The sequence below is a fragment of the Nicotiana attenuata genome, unplaced genomic scaffold, assembly GCF_001879085.1.
Source record: "Nicotiana attenuata strain UT unplaced genomic scaffold, NIATTr2, whole genome shotgun sequence".
NCBI classification, from domain to species: Eukaryota; Viridiplantae; Streptophyta; class Magnoliopsida; order Solanales; family Solanaceae; genus Nicotiana; species Nicotiana attenuata.
In genome coordinates this window covers 419,664-446,023 of record NW_017670698.1, presented here as the reverse complement: position 1 = coordinate 446,023, position 26,360 = coordinate 419,664, and the positions used below count along the sequence as shown (strand labels likewise).

At 34.8% G+C, this 26,360-nt stretch overlaps 2 protein-coding genes across 3 annotated transcripts; both read right to left on the bottom strand.

The window, feature by feature from the left end:
- Positions 1–1,117: 1,117 nt before the first annotated feature.
- On the bottom strand, positions 1,118–8,627 carry LOC109242427 (pleiotropic drug resistance protein 1-like). Of its 2 annotated transcripts, none has more exons than XM_019409287.1 (19): positions 8,150–8,627; positions 7,738–7,858; positions 7,479–7,652; positions 7,179–7,338; positions 7,032–7,108; positions 5,730–5,783; positions 5,240–5,632; positions 4,878–5,159; positions 4,466–4,782; positions 4,210–4,370; positions 3,873–4,133; positions 3,621–3,796; positions 3,195–3,527; positions 2,823–3,113; positions 2,644–2,727; positions 2,211–2,572; positions 1,948–2,119; positions 1,603–1,857; positions 1,118–1,520 (listed from the first exon to the last, which is right to left on the bottom strand). In XM_019409287.1, exons 1-19 carry the CDS (start codon positions 8,497–8,499, stop codon positions 1,263–1,265), a joined length of 4,281 nt encoding a protein of 1,426 aa, XP_019264832.1. In that variant the 5' UTR covers positions 8,500–8,627; the 3' UTR covers positions 1,118–1,262. The 2 variants fall into 2 exon arrangements, with proteins under 2 accessions (XP_019264832.1, XP_019264833.1); XM_019409288.1 differs by having other exon boundaries at positions 3,945–4,133.
- Positions 8,628–10,179: 1,552 nt separating this feature from the next.
- Positions 10,180–19,227, bottom strand: LOC109242426 (pleiotropic drug resistance protein 1-like). The gene is made up of 19 exons (XM_019409286.1): positions 18,758–19,227; positions 16,929–17,049; positions 16,670–16,843; positions 15,250–15,409; positions 15,061–15,137; positions 14,931–14,984; positions 14,442–14,834; positions 14,080–14,361; positions 13,686–14,002; positions 13,449–13,609; positions 13,104–13,364; positions 12,852–13,027; positions 12,450–12,782; positions 12,043–12,333; positions 11,864–11,947; positions 11,431–11,792; positions 11,170–11,341; positions 10,838–11,092; positions 10,180–10,751 (listed from the first exon to the last, which is right to left on the bottom strand). Exons 1-19 carry the CDS (start codon positions 19,105–19,107, stop codon positions 10,494–10,496), a joined length of 4,281 nt encoding a protein of 1,426 aa, XP_019264831.1. The 5' UTR covers positions 19,108–19,227; the 3' UTR covers positions 10,180–10,493.
- Positions 19,228–26,360: the final 7,133 nt, after the last annotated feature.

The following is a 26,360-nucleotide window of genomic DNA, read 5'->3' as shown; positions in this document are numbered from 1 at the left end:
CCCACCCTAACCCTAAAAAAAAGTTTTTTTTTTTTTTTTTCCATACCTTGTATAATTGTATTAAAGAATTAAATAAAACTTTCAAAATTGTAGTTTGTCCCCTTCATCTTGATGCATACAAAAGGCTTGATGCATAGCTTCTCTTGAATATCAAATAAAAAAGGCAACTCATTGCTATTAGTGGTGCAATGACGACACCGGGCTAGCTAGATGGTGTAAATATTTCTTACACCATTCGTGTGTATAGCTTAAACTCTTACACACAAAAAAAAGCATGAGATAAAGATGAAAACGAAAAGCCTGTTCGGCGTTATCAAAGGCGCGCTTAAAGCGTGCTTAAGCCCTGAAGAGAGGCTCAAAACATGTTGAGCGCTTCCCCTCGCTTAGCGGGCGCTTCAGTGTTATTATCAAGGCTCTAAGGTATACTTTTCCTTGCCAACGAGCATAATTCTGAAGAGGCGACACTAAACAATTGATATTTTACTTTATTGTAAATTTTCTTCAATTGCTTTGTCCATATATTTGGTATTCATGCTTATAGATATTAGTCTTGGACTACACATGCATATTTGTAGTTTGTCTCCATTTGCGTCTTTCTTCATTAAAGCCCACGCTTTATTTGCGTTTTGCGCTTAAAGCCCCAACAGACCTTAGAGCTTTTTTGCGCTTTTCCTCTTTGATAACACTGTTGTCTCTCATTGCACCACCAACAACCATGTTGCAAATTGAATTGTTATAAGATAATAAATGAAGAAAATACTGATCGAAGGAGCTGATGGTTAGATTTCAAGAAATATTTGCACTTTATATAAGGCTGTTTTGCTTCCTTTTATTCTGAATTTTTTTTAATTAGACAAGATTCTTTTAATTAGTAGGATTTTCGAATAACTAAGAGTAGAATATCTTTTCACTTATTTTACCAAAAATGTCTTTTAAATTCTGTCTGCAAGTTCACTTTCTAGAATACTCACTTTTGTTTCTTTAATTCTACTTTGCATAATAGTAGGAAAAAGGTTGTATTGTATTCCTTTTCTTTATCATCTGTAGGAAGAATTCTCTTTACTCAAATGTTCTTCACAATTGTTACTACAGTTGATGTCTTGAAATAGATAGAAAGTGAATCAATCAGTTTTGTGCCTGAACTCCAATATATGGCTAAACAAATATAGTAACAGAACATATGGTAACATGTATACACGAGGTTTATAATCAATCTATTCTTCGATTTTCCTCGTATAGATCTTCAGCAGGTATCACATCTTCTATCTTTTCTGGAAGTTGAATACTTTAATAGCCAAAGCAAATGTGAAGGCAAAAACAACAGCATATGCAACAGTCACAACTCCAACTACTCCAAGAAAATCATGCTTGAACCCGAAGTAACGTCTCAAGAATTGTTCCACTGTTTCATCGTCATTAATTTTGTTTTGGAGGTCACCGAATTGTGACACAACCAGACCATACAAGGTCCAAGCAACAGGACAAGCCCAATAGTACCATCTCCACCATATAGGAATACGCTGTTTTGTAATGAAAACATGTCATTTTCGAGCTCTAAATTGATGTTCATGTAACGAAAATGGAAGTGGTTTAAGAACTTACAGGTCGTGGAACAATGAATCCTGAGAAAAGATTCCACATGGCAAAGAAGAAGAGAGCGACAATTTGTGCAATATGTTGATTTGGAGTAACTGCAACGCTCATCAAACCATAAAAGGTGAAGTACAAGAGAGTGAAATACATGATGAACAAGTACCAAAAGAACTTGGTTACTGTCCATTCAAATCCAATCATAGCATAGACAAAGATGCCATAGAAAACAGCTTGCACAAAGACATACGGCATTTCAATGCAAACCTGCAAGATAATTAAAGAAAATTATATGTAATTTAGACTTTTTTTTTTAAACCAGAAATTGACTTATTAGAGATTAAATTCTCTGCTCACTTGTCCAAAGGCATAAGGGAAGGCAGAATACATTCCAGCAGCTCTTTCTCTGTAAAATACTGTACGCTCAACGGCTACAACGGGCAGAACTGATGCTGTATTTTGAAAACCAAGGAAAAAGACAGCAGCATACATTGACCCCATAGCATTAAATACATCTTGGGTCTTACCGCTGTGAAAAAAATTAAGCTTTTAGCATTAAGAACTAAAAGTACTTTCCATATTATATGAGTACTTTTTTCGTCTCATATGTTTTGACTTACACTTTAGTACCAAGATCCCAGAACATAGTCCCTATGGCCAAGGCGACGAAGACTGTAAAGAGAAATCTGACTGCAGTATAAGCAGGATTACGCCAGTATGACCAGTGTTGCTTCCAAAGGCAAGCCATACATTGGGTCCAAAATGGCTGTGAATATTGACTATCGAAGTACAGGTCTTTTGTACCAGGGCGAGGCACGCCCAGTTCACTAATCAACACTTTATTCCTCCTGTAAAGATCTGATTTCTTGTATAAATCAGAAAAATCAACCCCCAACATCATTTCTTGAGCCGAGGTTGTGACTTCTAACATCCAAGTAGCTGGATTGTAGCCATCTTGTATTTTACTTATCCCAGACATTGACTGAATGCAAGAAAAATTAGTTTAATATTTAATCGGAAAAAGAAAAGCTCTGTATCACTTAGACAACTTACCTCAAAGTATTTGATCAAATGACAAGAACGGTGACCCAATGGACCGACATATATCTCTTGTCCTCCTCGTTTCATTAGAAATAGCTGCAAAGAGTGGTGTTTATATTAGTATGCAATGTCAAAGGAGAAAGAAGAACACATTATTAGCTTGATTGAGTTCAAAACGGTATTAAATTCACCTCATCAAAGGCTTCAAAAATGTCGATACTAGGCTGATGGATGGTACAAACAACGGTTCTCCCTGTGTCAACAGTGTTCCTAACAGTTCTCATCACAATTGCAGCAGCCCTTGCATCCAGCCCTGAAGTTGGTTCATCCATGAAAATGATAGAGGGGTTTGCCACTAGTTCCACTGCAATGGTCAACCTTTTACGTTGCTCAGTTGAGAGACCATTGATCCCTGGCAAACCAACTAACGCTGATCTTAATACTGTAAGCTCCACAAGTTCCATAACTTCCTCAACAAACATCTGCACAAGTTCAATAAATAGGAAATGTCATATGATTTTTACCTTCTTTGTTATGGAAGGAAATTTTCAAAAGTTGCGAACCTTTCTAGTCTTTTCATCAACATCATGAGGTAAACGGAGCCAAGCTGAGTATACTAATGACTCATAAACTGTAACATAAGGTGAATGGATATCATTCTGCTCACAGTATCCAGATATACGTGCAAATGTTTCTTGCTTCTTAGGATAGCCAGAGATCTTGATACTACCCTCAATATATCCTCCTGTTTTCCTTCCGGCCAATACATCCATCAATGTTGTTTTTCCAGCCCCACTGACTCCCATTAAAGCTGTCAAAACACCTGGCCTGAAAGCTCCACTTACTCCCTTCAGAAGTACCAATCTATCTTCAGTGGCGCCCTGATCTTTCATTTCCTGAAAGTATCATCGGAAAGTTCAGTAACATATTATTGAAATGCAGGATTAGCATCAGTAGTTACTGATCAATAACAATTCCTGGCTAGTTACCTGAGGCATGTCAACAGAGTATATAACTTCATCAAAGGTGATGGAATGCGGTTCAAATGGAAGAACCATTCCCTTTTTCTTACTCTGACCCTCACTTTTGGACTGTTCTTTCTCATCGCTAGTTGTTTTGGCATCTTCATTGTTTTTTGGTATCATAGCTTGCGGCTTGCCAAATGCTGTAGATATTCATACTAAACATTCAATCTTTTTGCCTTAGGAAAAACTAAATGTAGAAACTCGAGAGATACTCACGGTTGAGATAAGCAAGTGCAACATTGAAGCAGATGTTAAAGAGGATTGTGAATCCAATAAGTGCACCAATACCTATCCAGTACCAGTATGCATCTGGGAAGAACCCTCGAGATCTTACAACTGCAACTCCAAGTGGCTCAGTTCCATTCGGTGCCATATGTTTCCACCTTTTCCCGTCAAATTCATTCACAAAAATTGAATTTATAGAATACATCAATGGTGAAGACCAGTAACCCCATATCCACCATTTCTTCATATCACCTACAACATTAGCCATAGACTATTAACACTAGTCGATGTCAAAAGCTTCTACAGACATATAAATCACCAAATATACCTCGCGAGAGAACGAATCCACCTGATGCAAATTGTAAAAGGAGAGCAAATGTTCCAAATGTATTAGCTACTCCCATGGTCCGTCCAACTGCCCCAATGAAGCGGAACAATCCTGATGCCATCTGGTTTACTAATATGAGTAGCAAGAAATGTTTCAACAATCTGCAAAAATAGACTATTTTTTAGTAATCACGAGAAAAAGGAAACTGATGAAGGCAACCTTATCTTTATTCTGCATCATCTTTTTCTTCCCTTACCTTGCAGGACTCGGATCAAATCCAATGACATAGTAAGTGAGGAACACCCATAGACCAACTTCAACAAATGTTACAGGGATTTTGAGTATCCATGAGGGAATTGCATAAGCCCATGAAGGGAAAAAGAGAATGTCCCTTTGCTTGTAGAAGACAGGAAGTTTATAAATTGTCATGGCAATCTCAGACATTCCATTAAACATATTCATAACGACCGCAAAAAAGAGGGCACCAGCATATATTCCTCCATCATCCATACTATCACGAGACATCTCAGTTCGGAAAAAGAGGGTCATTGTCACGAGTGCCATAAATGAAAGCTGAAAACATATCAAAACAAAGAGGCATTCTTGCAAGCAAATATGATGAGATAGAGACTGGAAAACGCAATACATTTATAAGACAAATTTGCCACCTGACTGAGCTTGAAGATGTAAACAAATGAGTTCCTCTTCATTAGCAAGAGTTCTCTTTCCGCGCAGATCCTTAAGAGTTGTTTCTTCCCTATACCATACTTTTGAGTTGTCAAAGCAGCAGGATGGCTTTTGCTCTTGTCATATGAAGCTGCAAGCTCATTCCCAATTTTCCTCCCAACATGGAATGATTGATATGCCTCAGAAAATTCTTTTGATGTGATAAACCTGTAAGTCTCATCCCTCCGCACCCAATATTGCTGCTGATCCTTCTGCGATGTCACCTGCAAAGAGTTTAAATTTGCACCATCAGAAGGGAAATTGCCTCTCAAATTTATTAGTCGTAGGCCATTGTAAGACATACTTCTTGCAAGAAGTCGGCCACGCCTTTTCTATCTGGGCATTTGAAACCCATGGACTCGAAGAAGCCAAGTACGTCCTCTCGAGGACCCTGATAAACTATATGCCCATCTGACAATAGGATAATGTCATCAAACAAGTTGTAGGTCTCGGGTGCTGGCTGCAGGAGAGATATCACAGCAGTTCCATTCAAGATTTGCACAGATTGTCTTAGAGAGTTCACAATGGAGTAAGTGGTAGAACTATCCAATCCAGTAGAGATTTCATCCATGAAAAGTGCCTTTGACGGTCCAACGAGCATTTCACCTGTTGTCACACGCTTCTTTTGTCCTCCTGAAATACCCCTTATCATTTCATCTCCCACCATAGTATCTGCGCAAATATCCAGCCCCAACAGCTGCAGACGGAATACACAAATCACTTAGTTATCAAATTTCTTCTACCTTTTCATTATGGAAAATGAAGAGAAAATTATTGGACACAATTTTTATTACCTTAAGAACATAATCTGTAACAACATTGGCCTCTTGTCCCTCTGTTGCTGCTGCCTACGTTGTCACAAAACAATTGTGGTTATAAGCATTTGCCTTCGGGAAAGCAAGTTTTCAACTTGGTTCAATTTCTAACAAGTTGCATACAGGGATACCAGCTAATTTTTGGTATTGTCTTTTCCTTTTCCTCTTTTCAGAAAGGTATTATGATTGCTCTTTTATTAGGAATTAGTAGACTTGTTTTCTTTTTTCCTTTGTTCTAAAACCTTTACCGTTTCTACTATTCTTCAATTTGTTTCAAACCGTTTCTCCGTTGTAATATCGTATCTGGTCTTTAAAGGTGGGTGGGGAGAATATTAACTAGCTCGTATCTGTTATATGTGCGATCTATATTAGTAGCTGAAAAAATTAGTAGCCTATATATAACTTGTAGGGATCTCTTAATAGTCCGAGACCTTTTGGGAAAAACCATGTGGGTTTGGCCCAAATCGGATAATATCACACCATGTTAAGAGTATCATTAAGGCATTTTTGTGATGCCCTTGACAGAAGGCAGGCTGATGAGGCGGGTCAAGCAGGACTGGCAGGCTTTTAGGTTGGCAAGCTTATGAAGAAAGGGTGCACATGTCACCTTAGGCGAATCCCACATCGAAATGGGAGAGGAAAGTGAAGAGCTATATAAGGAATGTCACAAGTTAACATGGTACGCACGCTTTTGGGGCTCGAGGTAGCGTAGCCCAAAAAGACAAATCGTGCGGGCCTAGGTCCAAAGCGGACAATACGTTCCATGAGCTTGGGTCGTGACAATTTTATCCCAACAACAGGTAGCAAGTCTAGGTTCAGCGTGACGAGTATGACGATGACAGAGTGATATTGCGGGGCTCGGTTCGATTACCCTTACGAGCTTGGAGATGTGCACACAAGAATAAACTAGTTGCAGGCTTCGGTTGCCATAGTTACTCTGATGATGTGGGTGACATACGATGAATCTCGAAAATTGACGTGTGGATCGTGGTAATGGGCCACTTAGAACTTGGCGAGGGGGATACCCGTGTATTGTGTTAGTGAGCCACGTGGAACTTAGTTTGAGGGGAGATTGTTAGGTGTACGAACTAAGTCTCACATTGGCAGCTGAAAAGATTGGGAGCCTACATATAAATATAGGGATCTCTTAATGGTATGAGACCTTTTAGGAAAAATCATGCGGGCTTGACCCAAAGCGGACAATATCACACCATGTTAAGAATATCATTGGGCTATTTTAGCCCAACAACATCTAAACATGATTTAGTAAGAGTCTTTTACCTTCATAAAGATATCAATATCAGGATCTGGCTTGATTTTAGCTGCTTTCTCTCTTCTTGACAGTTCAACCAACATATCTACAAAATTGTTCCAAGAAACATCAGTCGATATATCTATGTTAGTTAAATCTCAACAGCAAATACTAACCATAACGAGAGCCAACTCCCTGGCATCTGGCAGAGAATTCCAAGGTTTCTCGCACAGTCATTTCTCCAATGTGTAAATCATGCTGACTAATATAAGCAGCAGTTCTTTGTGGTACAAATTCATTCATTTCGTGTCCATTATAGGTCACCTTCCCAGTAACCTGATTTCCACAACCAAAATAATTTCAGAAAATTAGAATTGTTGTTTCATTACATACGTTTGGTTTGGAGTTTAAATTCTATGCACCGACGATTTTGATAGCATTAATTGGTAGCTTGGTAAAAATGATAACTAACTTACCTTAAGGGCAGGGTCAAGCTTTCCAGCCAAAGCTAATAAAAGAGTAGTTTTACCAGAACCTGGAGGTCCTAAAAGCAAAGTCATTCTGCAAGGCTTAATGATACCACTCACATCATTAAGAATAGTGAGTTTCCTCTTTTGATTTGGTAGGATATGGAGAGAGGTCAACATTGTCTAATGAACCCCGAAAGAAGAAGAAAATGTTAGTTACAAACACCATTTTGAGACTTGAAATCAAGATTTTCTTTTAGATTTTTACCTCAAGAAAATTAGTCAAGAAGTTGGTAAATGTAGGCAAAGCTCTGCTTCCTATATATGCATCTGCCTCAATGTTTAGATGCTCAAATCTTACTTCTATTGATGGCAAATCAATCCCAACTCTGTAAAAAGAAAGAAAGCAATGTCAAACCACTTTAATTAAGGGGAGAAACAACTTGTCATGAATAATCAACATTATAACTACTACTATGTCTCAATTGTAAGCAAGTCGGATCGACTATATGAATTATCATTGTCCATGCGCTCTATTTAAGCCTGTACCAGTTAAATATTATAAATCAATAACAAGTCCTGAAGATTCCTAATATTAATATGTATCGCCTACACATATCTTTTTAGTCTGTCGAAGACAACATGCGTAGAGGGAGAGACAAAAAGATGCATTCACTTACGTGTCAATTCTTTGCCTGAGTTTCAACAAGAACTTCTCATTATCCTCATCGGCGATTTTCACGAGCCTTTCAAGCAAGTTCTTTCTTTCTTGAGAACCAAGATCATGTATATCAACTTCAGCAGCAGCACCTTGAGATCCAAATAAGAGACCTTTTCTTAAACGATCAAATGTTGGAAGTTTTTCAAGAGCTGCCCATTTAAGAGCCTCTTCATCATCTTCATGTCTTGATGAACGACTAAAAATCTCCATACCATTGTTCCTCCATATAGATTTAGTACTATTCACACTTAACTTTAAGCTTCCTCTTAAACTACTCCCTCTTATATCACTTATATTTTCTGGTTCCATTTTGAACCAATAACCACTCAATCAAAATGCAAGAAATTCTAGCTCTTTTTTTTTTTACTTATACTGATGTTTAGTTAGATCTATTTATGAAAAAGCCTTGAGTTTTCTTCTTGTGTCCACTGCCTAAGCCTAAGTTAGAGTGTTATTAAAGTTTGAAGCTAAAGGAGTTATTATATAGCAGCAAAAAAAAGCTAAATTTTTAAGAAGCCGGAGTATTGAATAATAGATATATTCGTTCTAGGAAATTTTATTTTGCAAAAATGCTTTCTCTAATTATGTATTGTTGAATAAACAAATTAATTAAAAAGTACGGCATTAAAACCATCAGCCACAATGTTAAGAACGGGCATACGTGGTCAGATATGGCCCAGTATTACTATCAACAATAGAAAACTGTTACTTAAACTATTCAGTTTAAGTAACTTTATCACTGTTACTTTATCAGTTTGTTACTTAAACTATTCAATGTCCTCAAAATCCCCCGAACTATATTGTCCTTCGAATTAAAATCCCCTCACTGCTGACCTGACATAATGTGTGTAGATACTCAATTGGGAGCGCGTGGTAGCTGAAAAAAACCATCAAAATAGCCCACCTAACAGAAAATAATGGCTAATTAGCCTGGCCCTCTTTTAGATTTATTTATTTATAATAGATATTTTCCTTATTTCAATTATATCCGCCTTTCTTCATCATATTTTACCATTCTTCCTTATTTTTTCACCTTTCTTCTTTGTTTTCACCTTCTTCTTCATTTTTTAACCTTTTTCTTCAGTTCACCATATGGGTTTCCTCTGGAAAAATTTCCCCCTCTCTTGTTTCGTCTGAAATTATTTATTCTCTTTCTTATTTTAATCTTCTTTTATGTCTTACACATATTGTTGAAAGAATACCAATTGAAATCTTCTTATTAAACTAAAAATCTTGCGAATAATAAAGTTGAATCTCTTGAACCTTCTTTATGTAATCTGGAATTAGAAAATGTAATTGCTTGGCAATTAATTTTTTATTTGCGAAATTTTATTTTGTGTAATCTTTTTTATGTAATATAAGATGACTTTTAAGAAATGCAACACCATATGCCTTTATTTATATTTTAACTTTACAAAGTAAATAAATAAGGACTTGTCAATTGAATTCTAGCGTAAAGCACAATCACAATTAAACCTAAAATTAAACAGTACATTAAATATTATTTTGGTCAAAATTGCTATCATTCGAGAGTAATACATCTGAGTAAACTATATAAAAAACTTGTACAAACTATAAGCTAACATAGTTAGACAAACGTACCTTTAAAAGTCCAACATGGGGTTTTAATATAGAGGGGAATATAGTTCAGGGGGGTTTTTGGGGACACCAGATAGATTAAGTAGGTAACTGGCAAAAAGTGATAGTTTAGGCGGGTTTTAGGCTGATTAAATAGCCACGTGTAGTGCTACATGACACGTTTTTTAGACAATTAGGAACGTGTGCTAGACGCGCCTCTCAGAATGCAATGAGGGGGTTTTTATATGAAGGGTGATATAGTTCAAAAGGATTTTGGATACACCGAATAGTTTATATATATAGATAAACAATTTTTTAAACCCCTAGCTCTACACCTATTCAGTCTAAAAGTTTTTTAGTCTACACTACATCATTTAAAGATATACAAAAGCCTAAACAGAATATAAAGAGTCTATAATTAGTGGGTTCACCTCTTGTTTACATAGCATAGAGCCCTAGTCTTTTCTCCTATCCACTTATAGACCCTCCTAGATAAGGGGAGTTCATTGAATCAAAGACATGGTGAAATATAGTCAGACTTGTTGTTTACAATAATCAATAGATAAGACATACTATATCTTTTACACATAATATTTTTTTTTTGGTAACAATGTAAATATTACCATTAACAACAAACAAAACCAATACATAACCTGTATACAATAGTTTTATAGTCAATCTCTTCCTCAGTTTTCTTCATATAGATCTTTAACAGGTATCATCTTCTATCTTCTCTGGAAATTGAATACTTTAACAGCCAAAGCAAATATGAAGGCAAAAAGAACAGGATATGCAACAGTCACAACTGCAACTACTCCAAGAAAATCATGCTTGAACCCGAAGTAACGTCTCAAGAATTGTTCCACCGTTTCGTCGTCATTAATTTTGTTTCGGAGGTCACCAAATTGTGACACAACCAGACCATACAAGGTCCAAGCAACAGGACAAGCCCAATAGTACCATCTCCACCATATAGGAATACGCTGTTTTTAATGAAAACATGTCATTTTCGAGCTCTACATTGATTAAATTTTAATGTAACAAAAATGGAAGTGTTTCAAGAACTTACAGGCCGCGGAATAATGAATCCTGAAAAAAGATTCCACATGGCAATGAAGAAGACAATGACAATTTGCGCAATATTTTGATTTGGAGTAACAGCTACGCTCATCATACCATAAAAGGTGAAGTACAAGAAAGTGAAATACGTGATGAACAAGTACCAAAAGAACTTGGTTACTGTCCATTCAAATCCAATCATAGCATAGACAATAACGCCATAGAAAACCGCTTGCACAAAGACATATGGCATTTCAACGAAAACCTGCAAGATATTAAAATATTTATATCTAGTCTTCTTTACCAGAAATTGGCTATTAAGAAGATAAATTCTCTGCTCACTTGTCCAAAGGCATAGGGGAAGGCAGAATACATTCCAGCAGCTCTTTCTCTGTAAAATACTGTACGCTCAACAGCTACAACGGGCAACACTGATGCTGTATTTTGAAAACCAAGAAAGAGAACAGCAGCATACATTGATCCCATAGCGTTAAATAGATCTTGGTTGTTACCCCTGTGACAAAAAAATAGCTTTTAGCATTAAGAATTTAGTACTTTCCAGATTATATGATTGCTTGTTTCGTCTCATAGGTTTTTACTTACATTTTAGTACCAAGATCCCAGAACATTGTCCCTATGGCCAAGGCGACGAAGATTGTAAAAAGAAATCTGATTGCTGTATAAGCAGGATTATGCCAGTATGACCAGTGTTGCTTCCAAAGGCAAGCCATACATTGGGTCCAAAATGGCTGTGCGTATTGGCTGTCAAAATGCAGGTCTTTCGTACCTGGACGAGGTGCATTGAGTTCACTAATCAACACTTTATTCCTCCTGTAAAGATCTGATCTCTTGTATAAATCAGCAAAATCAACCCCCAACATCATTTCCTGAGCCGAGGTTGTGACTTCTAACATCCAAGTGGCTGGATTGTAACCATCTTGTATTTTACTTACCCCAGACATTGACTGAATGCAAAAAATATTAGTCTAGTATTTAATCGAAAAAAGGAAAGCTCTTTATCACATAGACAGTTTACCTCAAAGTATTTGATCAAATGGCAAGAACGGTGACCCAATGGACCAACATATATCTCTTGTCCTCCTCGTTTCATTAGAAATAGCTGCAAAGAATGGTGTTTATATTAGTATGCAATGTCAAAACAGAAAGAAGAACACATTATTAGCTTGATAGAGTTCAAAAAGGTATTAAATTCACCTCATCAAATGATTCAAAAATGTCAATACTAGGTTGATGGATGGTACAAACAACAGTTCGTGCTGTGTCAACAGTGTTCCTAACAGTTCTCATCACAATCGCAGCAGCCCTTGCATCCAGCCCTGAAGTTGGTTCATCCATGAAAATAATAGAGGGGTTGGCTACTAATTCCACTGCAATGGTCAACCTTTTGCGTTGCTCAGTCGAGAGACCGCTGACTCCTGGCAAACCAACTAACGCTGATCTTAATATTGTAAGCTCCACAAGTTCCATAACTTCGTCAACAAACATCTGCACAAGGATAATAAATAGGAAATGTCATATGATTTCTACCTTCTTTGTTGTGTTTAACTGATTTTTGGGCGAGAGATTCATGTTATGGGAGGAAATTTTCAACAGTTGCAAACCTTTCTAGTCTTTTCATCAACATCATGAGGTAAACGCAGCCAAGCTGAGTATACTAATGACTCATAAACTGTAACATAAGGTGAATGGATATCATTCTGCTCACAGTATCCAGATATACGTGCGAATGTTTCGTGCTTCTTAGGATAACCAGAGATCTTGATACTACCCTCAATATATCCTCCAGTTTTTCTTCCAGCCAATACATCCATTAATGTTGTTTTTCCAGCCCCACTAACTCCCATCAAAGCTGTCAAAACACCGGGCCGGAAAGCTCCACTGACACCCTTCAGAAGTACCAATCTATCTTCAGTGGCGCCCTGATCTTTCATTTCCTGAACATATTATTGAAATGCAAATTAGCATCAGTAGTTACTGCTCACTAACAATTCCTGGCTAGTTACCTGAGGCATGTCGACAGAGTATATAACTTCATCAAAGGTGATGGAATGCGGTTCAAATGGAAGAACCATTCCCTTTTTCTTACTCTGACCCTCACTATTGGACTGTTCTTTCTCATTGCTAGTTGTTTTGGCATCTTCACTATCTTTTGTTATCATAGCTTGCGGCTTGCCAAATGCTGTAGATAATCATACTATAAATTCGTTCTTTTCGCCTTAGGGAAAATTAAATGGAGAAACTCGAGAAATACTCACGGTTAAGATAAGCAAGTGCAAGATTGTAGCAGATGTTAAAGACAATTGTGAATCCAATAAGTGCACCAATACCTATCCAGTACCAGTATGCATATGGAAAGAACCCTCGAGATCTTACTACTGCAACTCCAAGTGGCTCAATTCCATTTGGTGATATTTCTTTCCACTCTTTCCCATCAAATTCATTCACAAAAATTGAATTCGTAGAATACATCAATGGTGAAGACCAGTAACCCCATATCCACCATTTCTTTACATTATCTACAACATTAGCCATAGACTATTAACATTAGTCGGCTTAAGCAAGGCAAAAGCTTCTACAAACATAAAAGTCTCCAAAAATACCTTGTGAAAGAACGAATCCACCCAATGCAAATTGTAAAAGGAGAGCAAATGTTCCAAATGTATTAGCTACTCCCATGGTCCGTCCAAGTGCACCAATGAAGCGGAACAATCCTGATGCCATCTGGTTTACTAATATGAGTAGCAAGAAATGTTTGAACAATCTGCAAAAATAGACTTGTTTAGTAACTAATGAAGGTAACTTGATCTTCATTTTGCATCATCTTTTTCTTCCCTTACCTTGCAGGACTCGGATCAAATCCAATGACATAGTAAGTGAGGAACACCCATAGACCAACTTCAACAAATGTTAGAGGGATTTTGAGTATCCATGAGGGAATTGCATAAGCCCATGAAGGGAAAAAGAGAAGGTCCCTTTGCTTGTAGAAGACAGGAAGTTTATAAATTGTCATGGCGATCTCAGACATTCCATTAAACATATTCATAACGACCGCAAAAAAGAGGGCACCAGCATATATTCCTCCATCATCCATACTATCACGAGGCATCTCAGTTCGGAAAAAGAGGGTCATTGTCACGAGTGCCACAATTGAAAGCTGAAAACATATCAAAACAAAGAGGCATTAGTACTTGCGAGCAAATATTATGTAAATTTAATGGAATAAATTAATACCTGAGTGAACTTGAAGATGTAAACGAATGAGTTCCTCTTCATTAGCAGGAGTTCTCTTTCAGTGCAGATCTTTAAGAGTTGTTTCTTCCCTATACCATACTTTTGAGTTGTCAAAGCAGCAGGATGGCTTTTGCTCTTGTCATATGAAGCTGCAAGCTCATTCCCAATTTTCCTCCCAACATGGAATGATTGATATGCCTCAGAAAATTCTTTTGATGTGATAAACCTGTAAGTCTCATCCCTCCGCACCCAATATTGCTGCTGATCCTTCTGCGATGTCACCTGCAAAGAGTTTAAATTTGCACCATCAGAAGGGAAATTGCCTCTCAAATTTATTAGTTGTAGGCCATTGTAAGACATACTTCTTGCAAGAAGTCGGCCACGCCTTTTCTATCTGGGCATTTGAAACCCATGGACTCGAAGAAGCCAAGGACATCCTCTCGAGGGCCCTGATAGACAATTTGCCCTTCTGATAACTGAATAATGTCATCAAACAAGTTGTAGGTCTCGGGTGCTGGCTGCAGGAGAGATATCACAGCAGTTCCATTCAAGATTTGCACAGATTGTCTTAGAGAGTTCACAATGGAGTAAGTGGTAGAACTATCCAATCCAGTCGAGATTTCATCCATGAAAAGTGCCTTTGACGGTCCAACGAGCATTTCACCTGTTGTCACACGCTTCTTTTGTCCTCCTGAAATACCCCTTATCATTTCATCTCCCACCAAAGTATCGGCACAAATATCCAGCCCCAACAGCTGCAGATGGAATATTCAAATCACTTAGTTATCAAATTTCTTCTACCTTTTCATTATGGAAAATGAAGAGAAATTATTGGACATAATTTTTATTACCTTAAGAACATAATCTGTAACCACATTGGCTTCTTGTCCCTGTGTTGCTGCTGCCTATGTTGCCACAAAACAATTAAAGTCAGAAGCATTGGCTTTGGTATTGCTGTTTCCTTAAATGCTAGTCTTTTACCTTCATGAAGATATCAATATCAGGATCTGGCTTGATTTTAGCTGCCTTCTCTCTTCTTGATAGTTCAGCCAACATATCTGCAAATTATCCAAGAAACATCAAACTATGTGTGTTAAATTTCAACACAGAATATTATTTTATTGAAGAAGAGATTGGAAAAAAAATTAAAATTTAAAAAAAAATGCTAACCATAACGAGAGCCAACTCCCTGGCATCTGGCAGAGAATTCCAAGGTTTCTCGCACAGTCATTTCTCCAATGTGTAAATCATGCTGGCTAATATAAGCAGCAGTTCTTTGTGGCACAAATTCATTCATTTCATGTCCATTATAGGTCACTTTCCCAGTAACCTGATTTTCACAACCGAAAAATATTCAGAAAATTAGAATTTGTTGTTTCATTACACACATTTAGTTTTGAGTTTAAGTTCCATGCACTCACGGTCTATTGTAACAGCATTAATTCGTAGCCTAGGACACTACCAGTATATTGTAGACATCGAAATTTTAAGGTATCAAGCCAAATCCTAAATTAAAGATACTACAGGACTCTTGAAATCCTAGGAGTCTATTAGGGTTTCTTGGAGGTTACTCTACCCTAAACCCTAACTCACACCTATATAAAGGGATACATATTCCCTTGAAGAGGTATGGAATATTCATGAAGAGATCAAAGACATCAAATATTGTCTTTCTCAAAGCCACTGAAGTGATCAACGGCTGTTCTTCCTTTTCCTGGAGATCAAATATATCCTAAGGAAGTTCGCATCATCCTACGTTCGAGAAATACGCTGGTTAAGCCCTAGAATCACGGAGAAAGATCTAGATAGAAGAATCAAGGAAACAAACAGAATTGTACCCGCATCATTTTATCAATAAAATTACGTTTCTTCATATTTATATTGTGGTCACAATTTATTTTTGTATGACATATAATTTGTTGGTTGCAAACAAATTGGCACGCCCAGTGGGACCGGTTATGCCCTTCATCTCTTCCTCCTGTAAATCGAAAACTCAAGTTTTGCGATGGTCGATTACTTCAAGCCTCGTCTTAAGTTTCGGCAAGCCTATACCCCGACAAACCTTGAAGTAGGAGGCATTTGTAGACATTGAAATTTTAAGGGATCAAGCCAAATCCTAAATTAAAGATACTACATGACTCTTGAAATCCTAGGAGTCTATTAGGATTTCTTGGAGGTTACTCTACCCTAAACCCTAACTCACACCTATATAAAGGGATACATATTCCCTTGAGGAGGCGTCTCAAAATCCCATAAACTCTTGAGATATTCACAAAGAGATCGAAATATGGCCGGATACTTCTTGACAATCATATACTTCAAGAAGATCCACAACATACTTCATGGATATCAAATAAATCCATGAACGTCCGCATCATCCTACGTTCGAGAAATACGCAGCTCCAGCCCTCGAATCACGGAGATAATCAGGAGAGAACAATCAAGGGAGAAGCGGAATTGTACTCACAATCTATTAGTAAAAATATTTTTCACTTATTTTGTGAATGCAGTTTATTTTTCTGACGAAAATTTATTGCAAACATATATATATAACTTAAATCCGTTTGATACGTAAAGCTAGTGGTCTTACCTTAAGGGCAGGGTCAAGCTTTCCAGCCAAAGCTAATAAAAGAGTAGTTTTACCAGAACCTGGAGGTCCTAAAAGCAAAGTCATTCTGCAAGGCTTAATGATACCACTCACATCATCAAGAATAGTGAGTTTCCTCTTTTGATTTGATAGGATATGGAGAGAGGTCAACATTGTCTAATGAACCCCAAAAGAAGAAGAAAATGTTAGTTACAAACACCATTTTGAGACTTGAAATCAAGATTTTCTTTTAGATTTTTACCTCAAGAAAATTAGTCAAGAAGTTGGTAAATGTAGGCAAAGCTCTGCTTCCTATATATGCATCTGCCTCAATGTTTAGATGCTCAAATCTTACTTCTATTGACGGCAAATCTATCCCAACTCTGTAAAAATAAAAAAAAAGCAATGTCAAACCACTTAAATTAAGGGGGGAAAACAACTTGTTATGGATAACTAACAGTATAAATACTAGAAGTTAATGCCCTAAAACCCTTTAAGCTATCATATTTTTGTCAATTTCCTACTTAAATTTTTCGATTTACCCAAAACTCTTGGAATTATATTGCTCTACATATTTAAACCCCTCGTTGCTTACCTGGCATAACGTGTGTAATAACACGCTTAGGAGCGCGTCACAGCTGAAAAAACTATTAAAATGGCCCACGTAACAAAATGTAATGGCTAATTGGCCTAATGATCTTTCAACTTTGTTTTTTTAAATATTCTCCTTATTCCCTTTGTATCCACTTTTTTCTCATTTTTTCGCCATTCTTTCTTTTTTCCCCACCTTTCTTTATTATTATTTGTTACCTTTTTCTTCTTCTTCAGTTCTCTATATGGGTTTCCTATGAATTTTTTTCTCTTTCTTGTTTTCTCTGAAATGATTTTATTTTCTTTTTTGTTTTAGTCTTCTTTCATGCCTTACGCATATTATTAAAAGAACACACATTTAAATCTTTTCATTTTACCCATCTTGTAGAGAATAAAATTAAATCTCTTGAACCTTGTATGTGGTATCTAGAATTAGAGAATGTAGTTGCTGGTTGATTAGTTTCTTATTTGTGAAATATTATTTTGTGTAATCTTGTTTATGTAATATAAGATAATTTTTAATAAATGCAACATTATATGCCTTCATTGATTTTTTTATTGTACTTCAAAATGAATATAAACAAAAGCTTATTCAATTGGAGTCTAGCATAAAGCACAACTACAATTAGACATGAAATTAATACATTACATTAGATACTAGTTTGGCCAAATATCCTAGAATTAATCAATCATCCGAGAGTAATACATCATGAGTAGTAAACTACATAAAAAACTTAGTACAAAGCATAAGTTAATATAGTTAGACAGACACACCTCTAAGAATTCAATATGGGGTTTTAATATACATGAGCATATAGTTTAGAGAGATTTTGGGGACACCAGATAGTTTAAGTAGGTAACAGACACACCTCTAAGAATTCAATATGGGGTTTTAATATACAGGAGAATATAGTTTAGAGAGATTTTGGGGACACCAGATAGTTTAAGTAGGTAACTCACAAAAAATGATAGTTTGAGAGGGGGGTGGGGGGGTAGGCTGAATTAAATAGCCATGTGTAGTGTCACATGACATATTTTTTTAGATAATTAGGAGCATGTACTAGACGCACCTCTAAGAATGCAAACAGGGGGTTTAATATGAAAGACAATATAGTTTCAGGGGGGATTTTGGGGACATCGAATAATTTCAGCAGGAAACTGATAAAAACATAATAGTTTACGAGGATTTAGGGTATTAACTGTGAATAATACTATGTCTTAATTCTAAGCAAGTCTGATGATTACATGAATCATCATTGTCCATGCCGCTCCATTTAAGTCCGTCTCAATCAAATATTATAAAAAATAATTTCTCTAGCACTACAAGTTCCTTTGATTTCTAATAGCATACAAAGTTATAACAAGTCGTGAAGACTCCTAACATACATTAAACCTAAAGTAAACATCCAAATATTAACATGTATCGTCTACACATATCTTTTTTTGTCCGTGGAAGACAACATGCATGGAGAGGAGAGACAAAAAAATGCATTCACTTACGTGTCAATTCTTTGCCTGAGTTTCAACAAGAACTTCTCATTATCCTCATCGGCGATTTTCACGAGCCTTTCAAGCAATTTCCTTCTTTCTTGAAAACCAAGATCATGTATATCAACTTCAGCAGCAGCACCTTGAGATCCAAATAAGAGACCTTTTCTTAAACGATCAAATGTTGGAAGTTTTTCAAGAGCTGCCCATTTAAGAGCCTCTTCATCATCTTCATGTCTTGATGAACGACTAAAAATCTCCATACCATTGTTCCCCCATATAGATTTAGTACTATTCACACTTAACTTTAAGCTTCCTCTTAAACTACTCCCTCTTATATCACTTATATTTTCTGGCTCCATTTTGAACCAATAACTACTCAATCAAAATGCAAGAAATTCTAGCTCTTTTTTTTTCCTTATACTGATGTTTAGTTAGATCTATTTATGAAAAAGCCTTGAGATTTCTTCTTGTGTCCACTTCCTAAGCCTAAGTTATAATGTTACTAAATTTTGAAAGCTAAGGAGTTATTATATAGCCGCAAGTATAGAAGAAGGTGGCCTATTGAATCATCATCATATCATATCATCCTACTAAACTAAAAGTGGAACATCCTTCTTTCAAACTTAATTTACTAAAATCGGCATCATCATATTCATTATATTATACTATACTAAAAGCGGGAACGTCCTTCCTTCAGACTTAATCATCATATCATACTATACTAAAAGCGAGAACATCCCTCCTTCAAACTTAATATACTAAAATAACCTTTTAAAGTTGGCAAAATACATAAGTACCCCTGACCTATAACCGGATTTTCAATTACACACTTTATCTTTGTAGGGATTCTATTACCCCCTGAACTATTTTTGAAAGGAATTAGTATACCCTTAGTGCTGATACGGTAGAAGAGAGTGTATGTCACCCTCCTTAGGAGAGTGAGAAAGAGAGGGAATGCTGAAATTTTATTTTTATAAAATATTCTATTTTTCTGTTTTTTTTTTTCTCTTGACTTTCTTTTTCTTTTCCTTTTCTTTCCTCTAATTTTGTTACTTATAGATTGGCTAAAAATTAGCTCTGGCATTCTCCAGTTGAAGATGTTATTCCTTCCTCACCATATTTCACTATACTTTATAGAGGATTACTGTTACTTCTAATCTCCTTACTTACCATTTTTGAACTTTTAATTGCAATTGCTTCTCATAAAAAGAAATTAAAAAAATCTCGTCCCAAGATTAATTTTCCGATTAAACCCAGAAGAAGCCCAAAAAAGACTGAACAAGAAGAAGGGTTTAGATTGTTAGCTGCAAAAAATATTCTCGCCATGGTCACTGTTTTCCGGTTGAGGCCTTCAGCCTTTCACTGCTTCATGTAGTGACGTGGGGGCGGGGAGTCCTTTTTTTTAATTAATTAAATTTACATAAACGAGATCAAGGAAGAAGAATTGGGTTGTTGATTTATTACAGCCAAAAAATTTTCTAGAAGCTCACCGTTTTTCGATCTGCGTTTTCACCAAAAAAATTTTGCTGCTTCACTTGTGGGTTGGGGGATGAAAGAGGCTGGGATGTGCAAAAAGGGAAAAAGAATTTTTAGAAATACAAAAAGTGAGTTGGGAAAAGAAGTAGATGGAGAAAAAAATAAGAAAAACAATTTTAGTGGGAAATACATATGTTAGACGCATGTATTTCACCACCAAATAAAGTTGTGGTAGTGGCATTTCAGGGTGATACTAATTCTATTTAAAAATAGTTCGGGGAGGGGGGGGGGTGTGGTGGTAGTAATAGAACCCGACCAAGAATAATAGTGTGTAATTAGTAAATAGAAAGAATTACAAGAAAATAACACATGACTTCACACCATAACAAAAATAGGCCACTATTTTAAGTTTTACCCCTACCCTAGCCACGTTATACATATTTAAAACTTAGAATAGGTAGTTTAATTACTTAGACATTATGACCTTTCCATATCTATGTAGTGGTTACATATCCTCTCCAGGAAGAGGTCTTCTAAATGCTTCTTCTTTGCTGCTCGCGTTTTTCAATTACAATTGCTTAAATTAGAGTGTCAATTGTTATTACTCCTTCGTCTATTTTATTGATTTAGTTGGAATATTGTGCTTTTGAAAACACTAGCAAATTCAAAATTTGTGTTCTTACAACCATTGCTTCTAAAAGTTATGGAGTTAAATCTATGTTCTCACAACCATTGCTTTCACTCTCTCTTCTTCTCACATCTTCTACATATGTTTCAAGGGACCTGCTTGCAATGTAAGAAAATTGAAGAGTAGAAGTCCACCATTGGAGACCATTCAAAGCTTTGTTTTGAAAATGGTCTTTTTGAATTTGTTAGTTGTTTGGATTGGGTGTTGTTCCAATTGATTGAAAATATCAATAGGAGTTCAAAATTTAAATTTGAAGTGATTTGGAGTAGATTTGAGCAAGATTTGAGTTAAATTTCAGAAAAGACGCAAGGAAGAAGACGAAGTCAGTTTTTTGTATAATTATGTATAATCTTGTATAATAGTGTATATTAGTGTAGAAACACAGCTTATATACTATTATACACTTTTATACACCTTTATACAAGCGTCTGTAGACGAACTTCTTCCACGATTTTCAGTTGCAATTCTTGTTCAAAACCAGTCCAAATCTCCATTAAATGACTTCAAATTTTATATACAACCTCCTTATACTATTTCTAACAAGTCTAAATAACACCCACTCCAAATTTCTCACAAAATCAAATTCGGAATTTAAACCCACATATTTAAGCTTGTTAAAAATCTAATTTTCACCACCGAAATGAATTTGGTTTGTTGAATTAATATTTGAGTCACAGTTAGTTACTGATTCGAAAATAAATTTAAAAGCTTGAGGAATCTTTTTTAAAAATTAAATAGTAATTTTGAGAATCTATTGGAGTTGGATGTTGAATCTTAGCCTATTATTTTTGGGCTAGTTGATTGTAAATTAAAATATGGGCTATAAAATTGAAAAGTAGGGAGCCCAGTTGTTCTAATATGAAATTGTCCCATTGAAAATTCGGCTATAGGTCAAGAGGGTACTTATGAATTTTTCCTTTAAACTTTAAAGGATATTTTAAAATTTAAAGCTACATGACCATTTTATCCTTGAGCCAAAAAATGATTACTTTATTACTTTTTCTCCATCAGTTTTCTAAGTTTGATTATCTTAATTTTTCAACCACGATTATGTGTATCTCTATCTTCCACGGATCATTACCTTTATTCCATCAGTTTTATAAGTTTAATTATCTTAATTATTCGGCCTTTAATTTCTTGTTTGTTTATCTTCCATCTGTTTTGTGAGTCTCCCTTTTTCCCTGTAAATGAGTAGGTACATCAAAATATTTGATTTGTTAGGGTGAATATTTTCACAAATTCGTCAGATGGTGGAGATAATCACATCCTCAAGAAGAAAGTCATGCATTTCTTTTTCATTGGACAAAATTTTCGATGAATTTATTTATAATGCATTAGTTAATCAAATAAATTTAGCAATCTAAACTATCTACTAGCAACGACAAACCTCTATGATTTAACTCCAAGCATGAATATAATAGCTTTCTCTAGTTCACATGTCTTTTGAGATTTTAAGTTTAAATAATTTTTTAGTTTTTATATGTAATTAGAAATAAAAAATATTTTTAGATAATGTTTATCTATAGCAACAAAATAATATTTAAATGTCAAATTCCCTTATAGTGTATAATAGTCATTCTAAAAAAAATATTAAAACAAACGATATTGTTAGGTAAAACGGTTTGATTGTATATATGCAATATATGGCATACACATACAACAACGTGTCCAAAAACTAGTAGTAAATATTGGTTTAAGAAAAATTTGCAAAAATACTTTCTCTAATTAGGTATTGTTGAATAGACAAATTAAAAAGTATCTATCTATCTATCTATCTATCTATCTATCTATATCTATATCTATATCTATCTATACTATATTAAAAGCACGAAGCCCCTTAGCGAAATGTCGTTCGTCTTTTTTACCCTTTAAAAATAGAGTTCACACTAGATAAAACAGTCATTTATTTATTTTCCTAATATTTAGGACTTGAAAATTTGTTGAAATATAGTTATCAAATCTTTCCTTATTTAAATTATGTGCCTAAAATTTTGGACTGTAGAATTGATTAAACTTCTACCTTAAATAAATATTTAAAAAGTCAATTATTTGGAATGTTAGTAAAAAAGTAGGAGACGTTCTTTTGAAGTAGTTTCGGCAATTACGTGACATCTTAATGATACTCTAATTGTATTCATGATGAACTTTATAATTTTTCAACATCAATGAATTTTTTTTATCGAAGAATAATTTTACTTCATTTCGTACTTGCAAAAACTTATATTAATTTATTCTAATTATGTGATAAATAGTGTGAGACTAATTAAAAACTATTAAATATATAAGAAGATATTATTTCACTTTTTAATTATTATTTTTTCTGCTTCAATCAATCTTGACTATTACAAAAGCGTGAAATTTCAACGCGAAATTGATCGGCCTTTTTATTTTTTAAAAATAAATTTATAATCGAAAAAATAATCATTTAATTAATACTTTCTAATATTTATGACGTTGAAATTAACTAAAATTCTGACTATTAAATCTTTTCTATTTGAACTATATAGGAACTCCTAATATTTAGGAATATAACCATATTAAGATTACTTATATGAGTTGAGTATGTTAAATTTCACAAGATTCAAAATTTTAGAAATAATTATTATTTTTATTGGAACAATACTAATCTCGGTGACATTAGAAGTCTTTCACTTCAAAATATCACGAGATGAAAACTTAAAGCAAATCGTAGTGAAATCATACTCAGCAGCCCATCATTATTTTCAGATTGTTAAAATAAGATTTAAGGTTGGTAATGTTCGAAAATGTTAGCTGTTATAAGCTATTTTGTTTTAAAAATATTAATAAAACATATCCAGAAAGTGTTGTCGTAGATTTTTGTAGTTTCTCGTAGTATCGATAAATCTATCTAGCGGATAAATATAGCATGTAGTCGCAAATAAATATCAAGTTAGGGATATGTGACTAACTGGTATTAACTCATTAGTATTAAGCTAAAGGAAGTAACCATATATATTAGCATGTATAATTTCATTATCATGATAATGATCGAATCTACCTAGAAAGGATGGGGTGACAACCTAAATCTATCCCCCAATGAAAATTTTATTAATATAGGTATTTGTAGAGTAGAGATCTTCTTTTATTGAATTAGATAAATATGATTAGTGATAAGGTTTGCGTACACACTACCCTTCCCAGTCCCCACTTGTGGGACTATACTGGATCGTTGTTGTTGTTGTTCATGATTATTTTTTAAGAATTTGGATTTTTTAATTTTCTTTTTCATAATTCAGGTACCTTTGTGACTAATATCTATATGCTTTTCATAAAATTTGTATTCATTGATATGAAATACACGCGCAACGCGCGTACTCTAAGACTAGTTATATTAAAAGCACGAAGGTCCTTAGCGAAATGTCGTTTGCCTTTTTTACCCTTTAAAAATAAACTTTACATTAGACAAAATTGTAATTTGGTTATTATCCTAATATATAGGACTTTAAATTAATTTATTTTTTTATTATTAAATATTTTCTTATTTGAATTATGTAAGAAGTCCTAATATTAAGGACTCTAAGGTAGGTATTATTACGTTTCTTTTCCTTGTGTATCCGACGACAAATTTCTATAGAAATACGTTTCACATTCATTCTTCTTATATTGGGGAACTTATAATTCTAATAAGATATACTACTAAAAATAAGAGATTTGGTACCTAATTAATTATATATTTTAATTATTAATATAGTTATTAAATATAACACAAATTTGATAAAGAAAATAATATATTGTTCGAATAGGGAAAAAGTTCGAAAATAATATATATCTTCTATTATTTGCATGTGTACCTATATAAAAAATATATAATTTTTAATAATTATGTAAATATTATTAAATGATATGGTTGAGTTATTGAAAAAATATTAAAAAATATAAGTTCCTAAAAATAATGAATATTAATCTCACTAAGCAAGCTCAGTAAAATTATTGACAGAGCTAGCTTAGTGAGATTAACATTCGTTATTTTTAGGAACTTATAATTTTTAATATTTATTCAATAATTCAAATAAAATATTTAATAATATTAACGTAATTTTTAAAAATTAAATATTTATTGATATAGGTACACGCGCAAAACGAGTACCTTAAGACTAGTTGAATTAAAACCATCAGCGACTAATTATAAGAAATTTTAAGAACGTGCATATTTATATGGTCAGAGATGGCCCAATATTATTGGTCATTCTCGTTATATTGTAGTCTGTCAGCAATTGAAAACTATCAAATTTCTCTTTTAGAGTGCATAGGCCTAAGATTTGACGTTTGGTAACTAAATAAACTTTGTTACTCCTATATATCTTGGACTGAGTTATGCGCGGAGACAAAGTTTTTACCGAGGGATAAAAAAAAATATAAATATATATATTCTAAATCCCTCGCTCTACCGCTAATTCAGTCTAAAGCTTTTTTAGTCTACACTACATCTTTTAAATATTTACAAAAGTCTAGAGAGACAAAAAGAGTCTATAACTAGTGGGTCCACCTCTTGTTTACATAGCATATCACCCCATGTAAATATGTGTTCGTAATGGTTGATCCAACGGTATTTCAACACATAATCTGCTACCTCTTGTTGCTGAGGAGGTACAAGTATCAACTGTTAGTAATTTTCCAATTTTATTACCAACTTTCTGAATAATATGAAAATCATAAAATTCAGTAGGTAATTCCGGTAATCGTAACCAGATAGCAAAGTAATTGATTTTTGTTTCAGAAGCCATAAACTCTGGTTCCCATTGACGAAGTGATAGAAAGTGATTTAAAATGAACCAAGGTCCATTATGTAAGGCATGAGTCTTGTTTTCCTTCTTTTGACTCTGAACCTAAATCTATGAGAGGTAGATTTTCAGTGGGTTGCCATAAGGCATAAATTTTTTGCCGAAGTAGTTGATGTTCTACCTTACGGCCATAAACCTTAACAATTACTGCATTTTGCCAAGGTTTGTAAATCCTACTTTTTTCTTCCATAGAAAGTGAAATGAAGAGGCATCAACTGGTGCCTCCAGTTCATCATCCATCACCAGTCCATGGTTTGAGGTTCATGATTGTTATTAGGTGTAAAGTATCATTAGTAGAGGTTAGGGTATGAAGATATGATTTTGGAGTAGAATGAGTAGGATATGTAGTAGGGTCGTGCATATCAATACTCATGTGGTTGGTTGGATTGTTATTGGAATTGGGTGGTGTATCTGAATTGGTAAGGATATCTGGAGGTTTGGGGGGTATGAACTTTGAAGAAAATGTGGTCGGATGGGGCATAATCAAAGAGTTTGTACCTACCAAATTCAAGATGAACATCATAATGCTACCATTAATATCAACAAATCAGGCATTCCTATCCCTCACCACAGTGCATCAACGGAAGAATGGAAGACAGTGCAATTTCCAAAAAGATTTTTTTTAATGAAACTCAATTCCAATTCT

Coding starts and splice junctions, on each gene's coding strand:
- LOC109242427 (XM_019409287.1), bottom strand. CDS start 8,499: ATGGAACCAGAAAATATAAGTGATATAAGAGGGAGTAGTTTAAGAGGA. Junction 7,859..8,149: donor CTCAGGCAAAGAATTGACAC/GTAAGTGAATGC, acceptor TTCTTTTTACAG/AGTTGGGATTGATTTGCCAT. Junction 3,528..3,620: donor ACTCTGTTGACATGCCTCAG/GTAACTAGCCAG, acceptor TGATACTTTCAG/GAAATGAAAGATCAGGGCGC.
- LOC109242426 (XM_019409286.1), bottom strand. CDS start 19,107: ATGGAGCCAGAAAATATAAGTGATATAAGAGGGAGTAGTTTAAGAGGA. Junction 15,410..16,669: donor AGCTTGACCCTGCCCTTAAG/GTAAGACCACTA, acceptor TGTGAAAATCAG/GTTACTGGGAAAGTGACCTA. Junction 13,028..13,103: donor TGCACTTGCTTATCTTAACC/GTGAGTATTTCT, acceptor GATTATCTACAG/CATTTGGCAAGCCGCAAGCT.